This window comes from Oryctolagus cuniculus, chromosome 17 (genome assembly GCF_051225735.1).
Source record: "Oryctolagus cuniculus isolate XC-2025 breed Fujian yellow rabbit chromosome 17, ASM5122573v1, whole genome shotgun sequence".
Taxonomy (NCBI): domain Eukaryota; kingdom Metazoa; phylum Chordata; class Mammalia; order Lagomorpha; family Leporidae; genus Oryctolagus; species Oryctolagus cuniculus.
Genome location: NC_142883.1, coordinates 16130652 through 16146196, shown reverse-complemented (window position 1 = coordinate 16146196; position 15545 = coordinate 16130652). Strand labels below are relative to the sequence as shown.

Here is a 15545-nt window from a genome sequence, read left to right as displayed (position 1 = left end):
TGGTCTTCTGTGTATAAAGCTAATTGAAAATGAATCTTAATGGAGATGGGACTGGCAAGGGGAGAAGGAGGAAGGGGAGGGGTGGGAGTGTGGGTGGGAAGCAGGTATGGTGGGAAGAATCACTATATGCCTAAAGTTGTGCTTATGAAATTTATATTCCTGAAAAATAAATTTTAAAAAAGACTTTAAACAGCTAACAGCTTATGAAATAAAGAAGTTATAGTTATATATGAATAAACATATACTTAAAGCTTAAATCTTTCCTCTGTTATATATTCCTATATATTTAAAAATAATTTAAAAAATCTAGAATAAAACATAAAATTACTGTAATCCCATATACATTTTAAGAATTTTATATAACTTTTTAAGTCTCAGTATCTTAATCTCTAAATTCTGAATTTCCTTACAGAAAATAAAAAGGTCGACCTGAATGTGTTGATGGATGCAGCAAACACTTTTACAGGTGATTGTGAGTTTCTGTAAATTTTACAAAATTGAGATCTTAATCTTTGTAGAGAATTACCTTTTTAAAGCAGCTTACCCCTTTCATCAATCAATTATTAGTTCCCCCTGCTCTTTTACCTGTTGATCATTTTGTCTTATTGATAAGAGTTAGACTATTAGATATTTAGGAAGCATACAACACTCTCATGAAGTATTAACTGATTCAATATATGGGTCAGTAATGTGTTTTTTTGACTGTTTATAAACCAAAGTGTAACTGAACACTGCATATTGCAGTAGAAAGTCTTTGCATCAGGAAATATAGTCACTATGAATAGTCGATCCCATAATTCAGGCCATGAAGTAGTAACAGAGATATTATATGCAGATGGAATTATGTAGATTCTATACACCATCTGTCTTAGTCAACTCAGGCTTCTATAACAAAATCCCACAGACTGGGTAATTTGTAAACAGTAGAAATTTATTTCTCATCACTCTAGAAGCTGGGAAGTCCAACATCAAGGCACCGCATGCTTGGTGTCTGATGAGAAGTGCTGTTTGCTTAGAAGTGATGCCCCAAATACTGAGTCCCCACATTGGTGGAAGGCATAAAGGAAAAAAAGAGCCAATTGCTATATTGCCTGAGTCCTGGTCATAAGGGAGGAGACCCATGACCTCATCACCTCTTAACGGTGCCACTTCTTTTTTTTTCCCCCAAAGATTTATTTATTTATTTAAAAGTCAGATTTACAGAGAGAGAAGGAGAGGCAGAGAAAGCAAGAGGTCTTCCATCCACTGGTTCATACCCCAGTTGGCCACAACAGCCAGAGCTGCACTGATCTGAAGCCAGGAGCCAGGAGCTTCTTCCAGGTCTCCCATATGGGTGCAGAGGCTCAAGGACATGGGCCATCTTACTCTGCTTTCCCAGGCCATAGCAGAGAGCTGGATGGAAGTGGAGTAGCTGGTACTCGAACCGGCGCCCATATGGGATGCTGGCGCTGCAGGCAGCGGCTTTACCCACTACACCACAGCGCCAGCCCCAGTGGTGCCACTTCTTAATGCCACTGCACTGGAGGTTAAGTTTCAATGTGGCCGGTGCCGCGGCTCACTAGGCTAATCCTCCACCTTGCGGTGCTGGCACACCGGGTTCTAGTCCCAGTTGGGGCACCGGATTCTGTCCCGGTTGCCCCTCTTCCAGGCCAGCTCTCTGCTGTGGCCAGGGAGTGCAGTGGAGGATGGCCCAAGTCCTTGGGTCCTGCACCCCATGGGAGACCAGGAGAAGCACCTGGCTCCTGCCATTGGATCAGCACGGTGCACCGGCCATAGCACGCCGGCCGCGGTGGCCATTGGAGGGTGAACCAATGGCAAAGGAAGACACCTTTCTCTCTCTCTCTCTCTCTCTCTCTCACTGTCCACTCTGCCTGTCAAAAATTTTTTTTAAAAAATGTTTCAATGTGAATTTTGAAGAGGATTCAAACATTCAAACCCTAACACTATCATAGGTCTTTCAGGAATTATACAGTCCCCATGTCACTCTTTACAATTACATTGACCCATACATGTAATAGAAGTGTTATTGTCTTATTTAGATTCAAGAACGCTTTCAGATCCTGAATTTCAGAATAACTCTATGTAAGTGAAGTTGGCTCATGTATTTATACTTTGTTCTGCAGTTATAGGTAGCGCTGTTCTGGATGCTGTTTTTCATAATTTTCAGTAATTAAATGTTATTGTTGTCAACTGAAACAATTTTCATCTACTCATAGGAAAAAAGGTTGAAACCAGTGACTTAACAAATGTGCTGGGAAACATGGGAATCAGGCTCACTGAAAAAGAACAGTCGATGCTGTTAAAAACTCTGCCAATCAGCCGTGAGTATTTAGCCACTAGCATGGCACCCAGGGAAACTGTGTGGAATTCTGGGTAAGGACTGTGGGAAATACCCTCAGAAAAGCATGGTTCTTGAATTAAAAAAAAAAAAAAATCCTGTCCTTTTCACTTGTGTTTTAATTTAGAAGTGAGAAACTTTTAAATGAGTCTTCTCTTTTTGCATTCAGATACTTGGATCTCACTGAGTATTTAAACAACTACACAGATTCTTCTGTTGTCCCCAATGCGTCCCAGTCCTCAGTCCATGCACTAGTAGCCCTCATATCTCACCACAATACAGCAACCAAAAGACAAACAACTGAGAGCAGGGGTCCTTCAGGATCCCATGCTTACACCATCCGTATCCATTCTGATCAGTCAGTGACACAACCAGTCAACCACTCAAGTCCTCCTCCTGGACACTTGCATACTTGCCCCAAAGGCCCTAGAGGCCAGCCTGTACTATCACAAAAACATTCTCCCAGCCCCCATAGTTCTTGTTCCACACCACTCGGGATTGTGGTGTCCCTAGAGGCGGAAGTAGCATCACGGGCAGCGAATGTTCAATCCTTGTCAGGATTTTCCCCACATACACCTAAGGCTGTGGCCACTCATTTTGTCTAGCATTCCTCCCAGAGTGCTCTTTCAGGAGACCAGTTGTGAGAAGTACAGCCTCCTTAGGGCTTTGATTCTGAGAACGCAGGAAGAGATATGCACAAGCTGTAATGTACTTGAGACACATGCCAGACATTGGGAGTTCTTTCTTTAAGTTTTATTTGTTTGTTTATTTAAATATTTTATTTAAAAGGCAGGGCAACAGAAAGATAGGCAGAGACAGAGAAGGAGTTTCCATCTGCTGATTCATTCCCCAAAAGTCTGCAACAGCCAGGCTGGGTCAAGCCAAAACCAGGAGGCTAGAAATCGATCCAGGTCTCCTACAGGGGTGGCAGGGACCCAAGCACTCGAGCCATCACCTGCTGCCTCCCGTCGTGCACATTAGCAGGAAGCTGAGATGGAAGCAAAGCCAGAACGCAAGCCCAGGTGCGCGGATATGGGATGCAGGTGTCCCAGGCAGCAGCCTCACTGCACACCTGCCCCACTGAGTGCTCTTTCCACACTGCAGACATCCCTGGCACAGGGTGTTGGCCTCCCGGAATGACAGAGTCCACTAGGATGGAGGGGCTAGCAGATGCTCCCTGTTCTCTGTTCCAGTTATTTCACCTCTATTTGTGGAAAGAATTTGTTTAGAGAAATTTTTTAATTTTTATTTAAATGTTTATTTTTATTCTGTTCATGTTGGTAACTTTTTAATATTATCCCTTTATTAGGTCTACTTTTTATATTAAACATATAGGAATGCTTCATATACCCAGGGCATAGGCAGGGAAAAGAGGGAAAGGCAAAGGGGTCAAAGTAAAATAAAAGGCAACCAACAAGAAAGCAAAGCAAAACAAAGAAGCATGTATGTGTGTTTTTGTGGGGAACATCAACCAATGCCAGGTGTTCCAACTAGGGGGTACATTGACCATATTTACTTATTATTTGAGGATAGAACAGAATAAATTTCTAGGTGAATGATATAAATGTTTCATAAAGTTGAACAGTTTCTTGTTCTTTTTTCTGATTCAATGTTACTGTATCTTACAGAAGACGGAAAAGTGTATCAGAAAAGATTACTGGATAGTATAAAGCCTCTCCAAGGTAAGACTAATTAGAACAGCAGCTAAAATTTATTATGTTTTGCATTTGCTTTTTAAAATTTCTCACTTATTAAAATCTTGCTATCCCATTGTTCCTCTAGTTTTCTGATTCTGAATTGATGCCTCACAATCTTCCATTCTTTGGGGGGGTTACTGTATTTGAGGAAGTCATCGTTAACTACGCCTCTATAGCAAGTTTCAAATTCTACTTTTATATAGGTTGGTTGGCTTTATTACAATTCATCAGATGTGGCCGGCGCCGTGGCTCAGTAGGCTAATCCTCCGCCTTGCGGCGCCGGCACACCGGGTTCTAGTCCCGGTTGGGGCACCGGATTCTGTCCCAGTTGCCCCTCTTCCAGTCCAGCTCTCTGCTGTGGCCAGGGAGTGCAGTGGAGGATGGCCCAAGTCCTTGGGCCCTGCACCCCATGGGAGACCAGGAGAAGCACCTGGCTCCTGCCATCGGATCAGCGTGGTGCGCTGGCTGCAGCGTGCCAGCCGCAGCGGCCATTGGAGGGTGAACCAATGGCAAAGGAAGACCTTTCTCTCTCTCTCTCTCTCTCTCTCTCTCTCTCACTGTCCACTCTGCCTGTCAAAAAAAAATTCATCAGATGTGTCTACTTCTTTTTTATCCATGATTACTTCAATTGGAAATTATAGCTCAATGTTGAGTGAGCTTCTCTCTCAACTCTCCACACTGTGTGGGTCACTTAAATGGCTAGTATGTTTCACTCACCACTTAGAGTGACACATGCTCCCCAAGCTAGCATCTTCCACTTCTTGGAATTACTTGCATTTCTTGTTTCCACCTTCTTATTTCCTAAGGGAAAAAAGCCCATGTCAGTAACCTGGAGACCCTTATGGAGAGCATGGAAATTGAACTTGAGAAGGAGGAGTATAAGGAACTACTGAACCATCTGCCAGTTGATGGTAAGTATTGCAGATACCGCTGTACCAAGGAACAAGTTTAGGTCCCCTGAAAGTGTTTTTCTGAAATTATTTTTTAATCTCTTTGAAAACTTATGTACTATTTCAAGAACACGTGAAAACAGAGAGCAACGTGACAAATGCTGTGTGCCTGGTAAGCACAGCCAACAAATGTTATCATTTTGCCATATTTGCTTCACACATCTTTCTTTCTCCCTTCCTTCCTTCCCATGTATACCTTTTATTTTTAGTTAGGATGATGTTTCAATAATAACTCAGATCAATTTAGCTGGACAAAACTGTCAAACAGTCAAAGCTGACATAATTCATTATGAAGAAACTGCTTAGGGATAAGCCCAGGTTAAGATTTGCCTCATTAGAGCTTTCTTGGGTTCAATCCCTGAGCCAGTAGGTTCCACATTTAAAACCTGATAAAGGAGAGGTTGTTTGCAAAGTAGTTAAGATACCTCTTGGGAAACATATCAGAGTTCTTGGGTTTGAGTTCTGCGTCTGCATCATCCAATTCCAGCTTCCTGCTGGTGCGCACCCTAAGAGGTAGCAACTGATGGTCCAAGTAATGAGGTCCCTGCCAACCACATGGGAGACCCAGATTCAGTCCCAGGCTCCTGACTTTGGCCTGACCCAGTCCCAGCTGATGTAGACATTTGGGGAGTGAGCCAGCAGATGGAAGATTTTTCTCTATTTCTCTCCGTTTGTGTGTGGGGTGGGTGTGTGTGGGGGGGGGGTCCCTTTCCCTCCCTGCCTTAAAAATAAATTTTTATATTTATTTTTTATTTTTTATTTATTTTAAAGAGAGAGGGAGAGACAGGGATAGAGAAATCTATCCACTGGTTCACTCCCCAAATGGCCGCAACAGCCAGGGCTGGGCCAGGCCAAAGTCAAAAGCCAGGAGCTTCATCTGGGTCTCCCACATGGGTTCAGGGGCCCAAAGACTGGGGTCATCTTCCTCTGCTGTCCCAGGTGCATTAGCTGGGAGCTGAATCTGAAGTGGAGCAGTCAGAACTCAAACATGCACCCATATGGGATGACAGGCAGAGTGGACAGTGAGAGAGAGAGAGAGAGAGAGAGAGAGAAAGGTCTTCCTTTGCAGCTTAATCTGCTACACAACAATGCTGGCTCCCTGAAATAAATTTTTTAAATAGATGCAAATCTAATGAAAATCATACTTCTATCTGAGAGCCAGATATCACATCTCTCAGGTAGAGCCAGTATGTGCCAACTTAAAATAAATAAATAGTTCTCTTCTAACTCAAGGTTTCTACTATCAACTAGTGACTGGCAGGCATAACTAAAGTTAAGTCACTGCTAAAGCAAACCTCTTCCATGCTATCCCTATCTGTAGCCGACACTAGAAAAAATTTTGGCCTAGCTTATAATTTCGAACCTCACTTTCCTGAGTTTAAGAATGTTGAGAATTATTTATAATTTTATATGGCCCCTGTTTTTATCATAAAAAAAAATCGCCACAAATTATTTTTTAACTGTGATATTTCCCCCTACATACTCATGTTAGCTAGAAGTTCTCAAAAATGCTTCCAACTGCAGGGACTGGCATTGTGGCACAGTGAGTTAAGCCACCACTTGTGATACCAGCATCCCATATCAGCACTGGTTTGAGTCCCAGCCACTCTGCTTCTGTCTCAGCTTCCTGCTGATGCACCTAGGAAGACAACTGAAAACAATCCAAGTGCTTGCTCTCCTGCCACCCATAGAAAGACCAGAACAGAGATGCTGTCTTCTGGCTTCAGCCTGGCACAGTCCTGGCTGTTGAGACCATTTGGGAAGTGAACCAGCAGATGGAAAATCATAGCTCTCTCTCTCTCTTACACACACACACACACAGGCTTTCAAACAAATAATTAAATATTTTTTTAAAATGTTTGCAACTAATAAAGGTATTGTTACCAATGAGATTTTTTTTTTATTTTAAAAATTTTTTAAAAATTACTGAATATTTTTTTCTACTCCAACAGGGTGACTCTTTCTGTGTCACTGGAATTCACTTATTTGTTTGGCTGGCACAAGCTCTACATACAAACACTGAACAAAGTGGACAATTAATATCTGGTAGTGACAAAAGAATTAAAGCATGATCCCTGCTGTCAAAGAGTTTACAGTCTTGAGGGGTAGGGGAAGAAACATAAGCAAAATTTATAGAGAGAGATGAGATGGCATGCTGTTAAGGTTCCAGGATTAGCTGCTTATGTAAATAAATGACTTCCAGGTTTAAAATTCAAGTATGTCAGTGGACAAATACTCCCCTTATGAGTTTGAAGGAGGAGGCCTACTAGAAGGCACTACTGTTAAACTTGCTTCATAGCAGTGTTGAGTCATTTGATACTTTATACACAGTAGAAGTAGAAGTAGTTAAATGGAAGTTGACTTTGAATTTATGTCTTTATCTCTTTCTAGCTTATGTTTCTTTTTTATTTTTAGTTAAAAGAGTTTCCAGAGAAAATCATGAAAAATAGCTGAATTCCATCCCTTTACATTGTAACTTAAATTTTTCATATCATTTTCCTAAGTGTGTATCTGAATTGTCTTTTCCTACAGAGAATGAACTGGTTGATTTGAATGTGGTGATGGATGAAGCAAAAACATTCACAGGTGAGAAAGAAATTTTGGTAAAAAGGACAATCATTAACCAAGACCTTAATGCTTCATAGAAAAAACATTAGGATACTTTACAGTCATTTTCCCCCTTCAAGTTATTGATGACATACTAAATTGCCATTCATGCTTAGTAGTTAGTAGTTATACTTAGTAGTTAAATGTTTGTTTCATAATCTTACTGTTTGATTTGGGATTTTTCCTGTGTAGACCTATCTTGAGTTTTTAACAATTGTATTTTTCACATACCATTATTTAGGCCATCATGACATTAGCCAAAACCATTTAAGATGAAGCTTTTGTAGTATGGTCATTAAAATATTGTTTCTTGGCCGGCGCCGCAGCTCACTAGGCTAATCCTCCGCCTAGCGGCACCGGCACACCAGGTTCTAGTCCCGGTCGGGGTGCCGGATTCTGTCCCGGTTGCCCCTCTTCCAGGCCAGCTCTCTGCTGTGGCCAGGGAGTGCAGTGGAGGATGGCCCAAGTACTTGGGCCCTGCACCCCATGGGAGACCAGGAGAAGCACCTGGCTCCTGCCATCGGATCAGCGCAGTGCGCCAGCCGCAGCGCGCCGGCCGCGGCAGCCATTGGAGGGTGAACCAACGGCAAAAGGAAGACCTTTCTCTCTGTCTCTCTCTCTCACTGTCCACTCTGCCTGTCAAAATATATATATATATATATATATATATATATATATATAGTTTCTTTTCCAAAGACCCCATAATTCAGGTAATATGATGGTATTTGAATTGCACCTGAATTATATGAACTTTTCTTTCTCATGAATTAAAAGTATAATTTCTTCTTCTGACTTAGATTACACATCCACATGTCCCTTAAATCTGTGCAGTTTTAGTCTTCTAATTAAAGATAATGCCACATAGGTCATTATTTTCATAATCATTGTTCCTGATATTCTTACATATTACCAATTCCCATCTTTCCAAAGGAGACAAGATTGATGTCAGTAACCTGGACAATGTGCTGAGGGAAATGGGGCTGGTACTCACTGCTGAAGAACACAAGGAACTGCTGAAGTCTATGTCCCTTTACCGTGAGTATTCAGTGATGTTTTGTTAATCTTCCCACCATTTTAACCTCTGTTCTGAATTACGTCTTATCTTACAGCTAGTGGGAAGGTACCCAAGAATAGATTGCTAAAAGGTGTGAAAGCCCTCAAAGGTGAGTAAGAAGCATGATGAAAAACAAGTATAAAATCCTTATGTTTAACATTTTCTTTTAAACATTCCAACTTTGCTTTCTGCCAATTTATTGATTCATTATTACTACTTATACCTTAGCATTCTTTCTTGGAACATAAATGTCACATTACTGTAGGAAGACTCTAACACTCTTTTCTGACTAGACTTACATAGATTGGTCGTTGTATCATCCATGAATCATTAGACCTGCCTACTTCCTCTTTATTAACCCATCACAGAAACAAAACAAAGTCCCCTGGATCAGTATTAGGGAAATATCCTATTTCCACTTTGCATACCTATTCTGTATAGATAAATATTCTTTTAATTTTGAGCTAGAAAATACTCTAAGAAACACAAAAAATACTACAAGGAAATTATTCTCTTGAAAAATGAATATAATGAAATGAAAGTCCCCCTAATCCAGTCCATAAAGGTAAACACTACTAACAATTCAGTTGTTACCTTTCTCACTTTTTTCCTACTTTAACAGACATCTGAATCTAGGGAAACACACTTACACAAATGTTATGAGACACTAGGGAGACACACACATGTAAGTTTCTTTGTGCTCTTGTGCTTTACCCTTCAATTGGGGTTTTTGATGGATGACTACAATTAGCATTTTTCACTTTTAAGCATAATCATTCATATTCCTATTTCATGCCCTTTACTCCAAAGGCCCACGGGTCAAAGTCAAGAAAGTTGAGTCTCTTTTGGAAAGCATGGGAATTCAAATCACAAATAAAGAACACAAGGAATTAATGACCCAACTATCGACTGATGGTGAGTATTACAGACATCACTATTCTCTAGAGGAATGTTTGAACAGTTAGAATTGCTGAAAGCCATTTTGTTCATAGTGACATAAATATAAATAGGAAGACTGAATCCTAACTTATGAAGAAATCCCATCTTCAAAACACTTTTCAAAATGTGTGTAAGGGATTCCACTTGCAGGACCCAGCCATGCCTGGGAATGCCACACACCTAAGGGAGCTGGAAGGAAAATGAATTGAAGGGAAATTTAACAGAAAAATTAAGAAAACCAAAAGTAAAATGATGAAGAAGGTGACAATAGTTGCAAGACAAAGAACTAATACCCCTAAGGTACAAAAAGTCCTTGTACATTGCTGAAAGTTGACTTTCTCATGCTCAGAGACAATTCCATACTGTCTCCACTCAAATTTCTAGCATCTCTTCATCTCAACTGTCAGCTGATGACATCACCTCAGACTTCATAGAGAAAACACTTAGACAAGAATGTCCTCATTTTCCTACCTCCATTTCTTTCAACCTACCTATTGCTATGTCTATATGTCCTGCCTCTGTCTTGCTATAAAGGGAAAAGAATCTGTCTCTATCATGAACCAACCTTTCCACTTGTGCTTGACCCCACTTCCTCTTGCCTCTGCAAAGGCAACTCCTGCAATGCCCCTTTTTCTCCCCTGTGCCATCACTTCCTCCCTCTCCACCTATTTCCATTGACAGGCTGCTATGATTTTCCATGGTGCCAATCATCTGTTAGCTGCCAATCCATCTCTTAGTTCCTCTTCACAGGAGAGCTGTCTCAGAAAGTTGTCTTCATTCATTATCTCCATTTCACTTCCCATTCACTCCCCAGTTCTCCAATCAGGTTTTCATCCCCACCACACACTGAATCAGCTCTGAATAAGATCATCAATGACCCCCTTGCTAATATTCATAGTCAATTGTCTGTTTTTATTTTACTTGCATCATTTGACATAGTAACAACTCCCCTCTTTTTTAAGATTTATTTATTTATTTTAAAGTCAGAATTACACACAGAGAGAAAGAGATGGAGAGAGAGAGAGTCTTCCATCCACTGTTTCACTCCCCAGTTGACCACAACAGCTGGAGCTGCACCGATCCAAAGCCGGGACCTTCTTCCAGGTCTCCCACATGGGTGCAGGGGCCCAAGGACTTGGACCATCTTCCACTGCTTTCCCAGGCCTTAGCACAGAGCTGAATTGGAAGTGGAGCAGCTGGGACTTGAACAGGCGCCCTTATGGGATGCCAGCACTGCAAGTGGTGACTTTACCTGCTGTGCCACAGCACTGGCCCCCTACCCCTCTTTATTGAACCATTTTTTGCTAGACTTTTAAAAAATATTTTATTTATTTATTTTGAAATATAGAGTTACAGACAGACAGAGAGAGGTCTTCCATCTACTAGTTTACTTCCCAAATGGCCGCAGTCCTGGGCTGATCTGGAAACGAGGAGCCAGGAGCTTTTTCCAGGGCTCCCACATAGGTTCAGGGGCCCAAGCACTTGGGCCATCGTCTGCTGCTTTCCCAGGCCATAGCAGAGAGCTGGATTGGAAGAGGAGCAGGCGAGACTTAAAATGGTGCCCATATGGGATGCTGGTGCCACAGATGGAGGCTTTAGCCCGCTACACCACAGCACCAGCCCCACCCTAGACTTCTGAAGCCCTTTGCTTCTTCCTTCACTGACAGCTTCTCAGTTTCCCTTTCTGACTCTTCCTCCCCAACAAAATCTCTAAATAATGAAGTGCCCCAGCACTAGTCCCTTTGCTGCTTTTTTTATCTACACCTTCTTCCTAGGATATTACATCCATTGGGTCAAATACCTTCTCAAGGCTGATAGAGTAAATTTATATCTAGCTCTATCTCCCTATGTCAGGAATGGTATCTCACATCAGTATTTGTTTCACTTGGATTTCTTTGTTGTGTGTGTAATTTTTATTTGTTCGTCATTTCAATGGAAACAAAAGAGAAAGATGTTCAATCTACTGGTTCATTCCCAAAATGCTCACAATAGCCAGGACTGGGCCAGGCTAAGCAAGGAACTCTCCCATGCAATTGGCAGGTACCCAAGAACTTTAACCACCACTGTAACCTCTGAGAGTACAAATCAGCAGGAAGCTGTACCAGAAGTGGAGGAGCCAGACTCAAGTCAAGCACTGTATCTGATATGGGATGCAGCCTTCCCAAGCAACATCTTAACACGGTGCCAAACACCTGTCTTCCACTTGGATTTCTAACAGGCATCATCAATTTAATGGAAATATTGATTATTTCCCCCCAAAATCTCAAGTTCTTCCCATCTCAGTAAAGGCATCTCAAAGAACCTTGCTGATGAGAAGGAGGGAGAGAACAAGCTGTCGTTCTTGATTTTTCCCTTTCCGCCATGTTCCAAATTCAAATCTAGGTTTTCCTGAAAACTATGTCCTAAATCCGTCTACTTATCACCATCTTCACTGCTGCAACCATAACCTGAGCCCCATCATCTCTTTCCTGGGCCACTGAAACAGTGATTTAGTCTCTGTTCCTCCAGTTGTTTCATCCTGCACATACTAACCAGAGTGACCTTGGCAAAGTCAGGTCAGGGCAAGTTACTCTCCCCTTTCCAAGGCCTCCAATGACATTCCATTGCAACCAGAATAAAATCCAAACTTTATCATCATGGTGTACAAAGCCTTTCATAATTTGGTACCTATCATATGGGCCTTTTCGGGGTCTCTCAGTCATATCAAATTCATTCCCATCCTAGGCCTATTGCACATACTCTCACATGAAGTGATCATCCTCCAGTTCTTCACTCCCCTTCTCATCATTCAAGCCTCAACCCAAATAGTCCTCAGAGAGACTTTTTGGCTAATGGCCTATCTACAGCATTCCCATCCCTCATTGCTCTTAGTTATACAGGCCTATTTTATTTTTGTAGCATCTTAGCAGTAACTCAATTTATTCTTTGGTTATGTATCATTGTTTATCTTCCACTACAGTGTAACCAATCATTTCTTAATTTAGGCAAGCACTTGGCATACCAATTAATGTGCCACTTGAGACACCTGTATCACATGTAGGAGTGCCTGGGCTTGAGTCCTGGCTCTGCTCTAGAATGACTGCTAACGTGCTCCCTGGGAGACAGCAGGCGATGTCTGAAGTATTTAGGTCCCTGCCATCCACATTAGAGACCTGGGTTGAGTTCCAGGCTCTTTACTTTGGCTTGGGCCAGCTCTGAATGTTGTAGGCATTTAGGGAGTGAACCAGTGGATGGGAGAACCCTAGGTGACTTACTCTGTCTCTCTCTCTCTCTCTCTCTCTCTCTCTAATAAATAAATAATTTTTAAAAGCAAAGAAAAAAGGAAGATACAATAATGATAATTGTAGATTGAAAGCTTTCTTTGTTTCTAAAATAACCCTGTTAACTCTGAAGATAAGAGATATCTTATGAAGAACATGAAATTATAAGGAAAATTAGAAAAAGAAAAGTCTCATGATATTCATAATTTCAGAATTCTATACAATACAAATTTTAGTCTCAGTAACATCAGTCTTCTGGCTCTGAAGTATGCTTCTCTTGCCTTACAGGTGACAGAACAGTTGATCTGAATGAATTGATGGATGCTGTCAATTACATCAAGGGTAAGTTAAGAGCTATGATGGAAAGATATTATAAATAGCATCATAATACTTTGTGATTAATGTTAGAGATCAATGTTTCCCATTCATAAATATTAAAATTATTTAATATAACATGCTTAGTGAGATAAGCCAAAAAGACAAATATCACATATTTTTTCTGATTTGTGGTAGGTAATATATAGAGTACCAAAAAAATTTAATGTATTATGAGTGAAATTGACACTTCGGGATTTGATAATTATTTGTAGCCTTGTCTATATTTCTGCTAAACAGTGGTCTTTCTGCTTTTACTTGTTGAACTCTTTATTTAGTGGAGCATTAAATATGTGATTATAAAGTAAATTAAAAATATGTCACCGCAGGCCAGCACCGCAGCTCACTAGGCTAATCCTCTACCTGCGGCACCGGCACCCCGGGTTCTAGTCCCGGTCGGGGCGCTGGATTCTGTCCCGGTTGCTCCTCTTCCAGTCCAGCTCTCTGCTGTGGCCCGGGAGTGCAGTAGGAGGATGGACCAAGTCCTTGGGCCCTGCACCCGCATGGGAGACCAGGAGAAGCACCTGGATCCTGGCTTCAGATTAGCACGGTGTGCCACAGCGCGCCACCAGAGCAGCCACTGGGTGGTGAACCAATGGAAAAAGGAAGACCTTTCTCTCTGTCTCTCTCTCACTGTCCACTCTGCCTGTCAAAAATAAATAAATAAATAAAAATATGTCACCACAAAAGTTAAAAAGAAGGAGAGAGAGAAGAAGGGAAGGAAGTATCATTATATTCTTAGAATTATATCTATTAACTACATTAAATCTGTTCTCTGTATATTAATTTTTAAAAGAATTTAAAAATATATAACTCATGTTTCATTCTTTTGGATACTGGTAAAGTTGAGTAAACAACTAATCTGCACTTATAAAACAATGCTCATAGTATTCTCTGAAATTTTCCCCAAAAGAGTTCTTCAGTGTAGTAATAGATATTAGCAGTCACAGAACTGTTCATACCCCTTTCCCCACTCACTTCACTCCTAGAAAGTTATCCTGTGGAAATAACGTCATTGTAAAGAAATCTCTACCTAAAGACTTTCATGCTCATACAGTGAGAAAATTGACACAGATTAAAAATATCTAGCCATATTTCAAGCATGGAAAGCCATGACACTATGGCAAAAAAGGTCCTACATGAAGGACCTCGGTGGCTGAGACCCCCAATGGAAAGAAGTGATCATCAAAGAAGGAGGTACTTTCCTCTGAAGGGAGGCGAGAACTTCCACTTTGCTTATGGCCTTGTCTAAATACTGAAGGAGTCTGTGGATTCAAAAGGCTTCCATAGCCTAGGCAGCTCATGTCAAGAGCCTCAGGTGATCACTGATGTCATGCATAAGATTGTTAATTGTTAAATTAACAAGAGGCACTGTGCACTAACTTCCCATGCAGAACCTCTGGCCTCAAAGAGTTGTATTATAATTATGTCTTCATATAATTAAGTGCTTACAAAAGATGTATCATTCTTGGGTGATTCTAAGTTTCTAAAAAAAAATTTTTTTTAAAGTGAAATTAACCTCAAGATGCAATGACCGAATAGCCCTGTCCCAACTGTTGAGGAACAGTTTTTTGTTATTATTGGTTTTTTTTCTTGTGAATTGTTGGACTCTTTACTTAGTATAGAGTTAGTCGTCTGTGTATAAAGTTATTTGAAAATGGATCTTAGTGGAGAATGGGACTGAGGATGGGAGAGGGAGGAGGAGGGAGGAGGAGGGGTGGAAGAGAGGGTAGGAAGGAAGGTATATTCCTAAAGTTGTGCTTATGAAATGCATGAAGTTTGTATTCCTTAAATAAATGGTTTAAAATTTAAAAATATATCTAGCCATATAGGAATTGCTACATAAATCTTTTTAGATCAGTTAAATAGAATATTATGTGTTGGAATGTTAACTGTGAACATCATATAGCAACATGAAAGCATGTTTATAACAGAATTATTTTAAATTTAAAAAGCAAAATACAGAATTATATGTGTATTAGATTACCACAATGTAAAAGTACAGTTGCATTGTGAAAGACCAGAATGGAATATGAAAAGCTAAAAATGGCTTTTGTGTAGGGTGGTAAAATTATATTTTGTCCCTTTTACATTAATCATTAATGTTGCTGCATTATTTTTTCATTGAATGAGGAAAAATTCAATTCATTCTGAGTATGTTAAGATAAATAAAATTCTTGGAATGTGTAATGACCAGGAAGCATAAATACAGGCAAATGTATTTTTAAATAAATTTTATGTTAAATTTTAAAAACTGTTGTATAGAAAAAAATTAGATATTCAAGTGGGATAGGAAGAAAAGAGAAAATAAAAGTAAATCCCTAT

General features: G+C 40.5%; 1 protein-coding gene across 1 annotated transcript in view; it reads left to right on the top strand.

Moving 5' to 3' along the window:
• Nucleotides 1–441: 441 nt before the first annotated feature.
• Nucleotides 442–15545, top strand: part of EFCAB3 (EF-hand calcium binding domain 3) — a 60559-nt gene continuing 45455 nt past the window's right edge. The window contains exons 1-9 of the mRNA XM_051825081.3: nt 442–466; nt 2217–2321; nt 3967–4020; nt 4842–4946; nt 7518–7571; nt 8523–8627; nt 8702–8755; nt 9457–9561; nt 13134–13187. Coding sequence (XP_051681041.3) covers nt 442–466; nt 2217–2321; nt 3967–4020; nt 4842–4946; nt 7518–7571; nt 8523–8627; nt 8702–8755; nt 9457–9561; nt 13134–13187 — 661 coding nt within the window. The remainder of the gene's footprint in view (nt 467–2216; nt 2322–3966; nt 4021–4841; nt 4947–7517; nt 7572–8522; nt 8628–8701; nt 8756–9456; nt 9562–13133; nt 13188–15545) is intronic.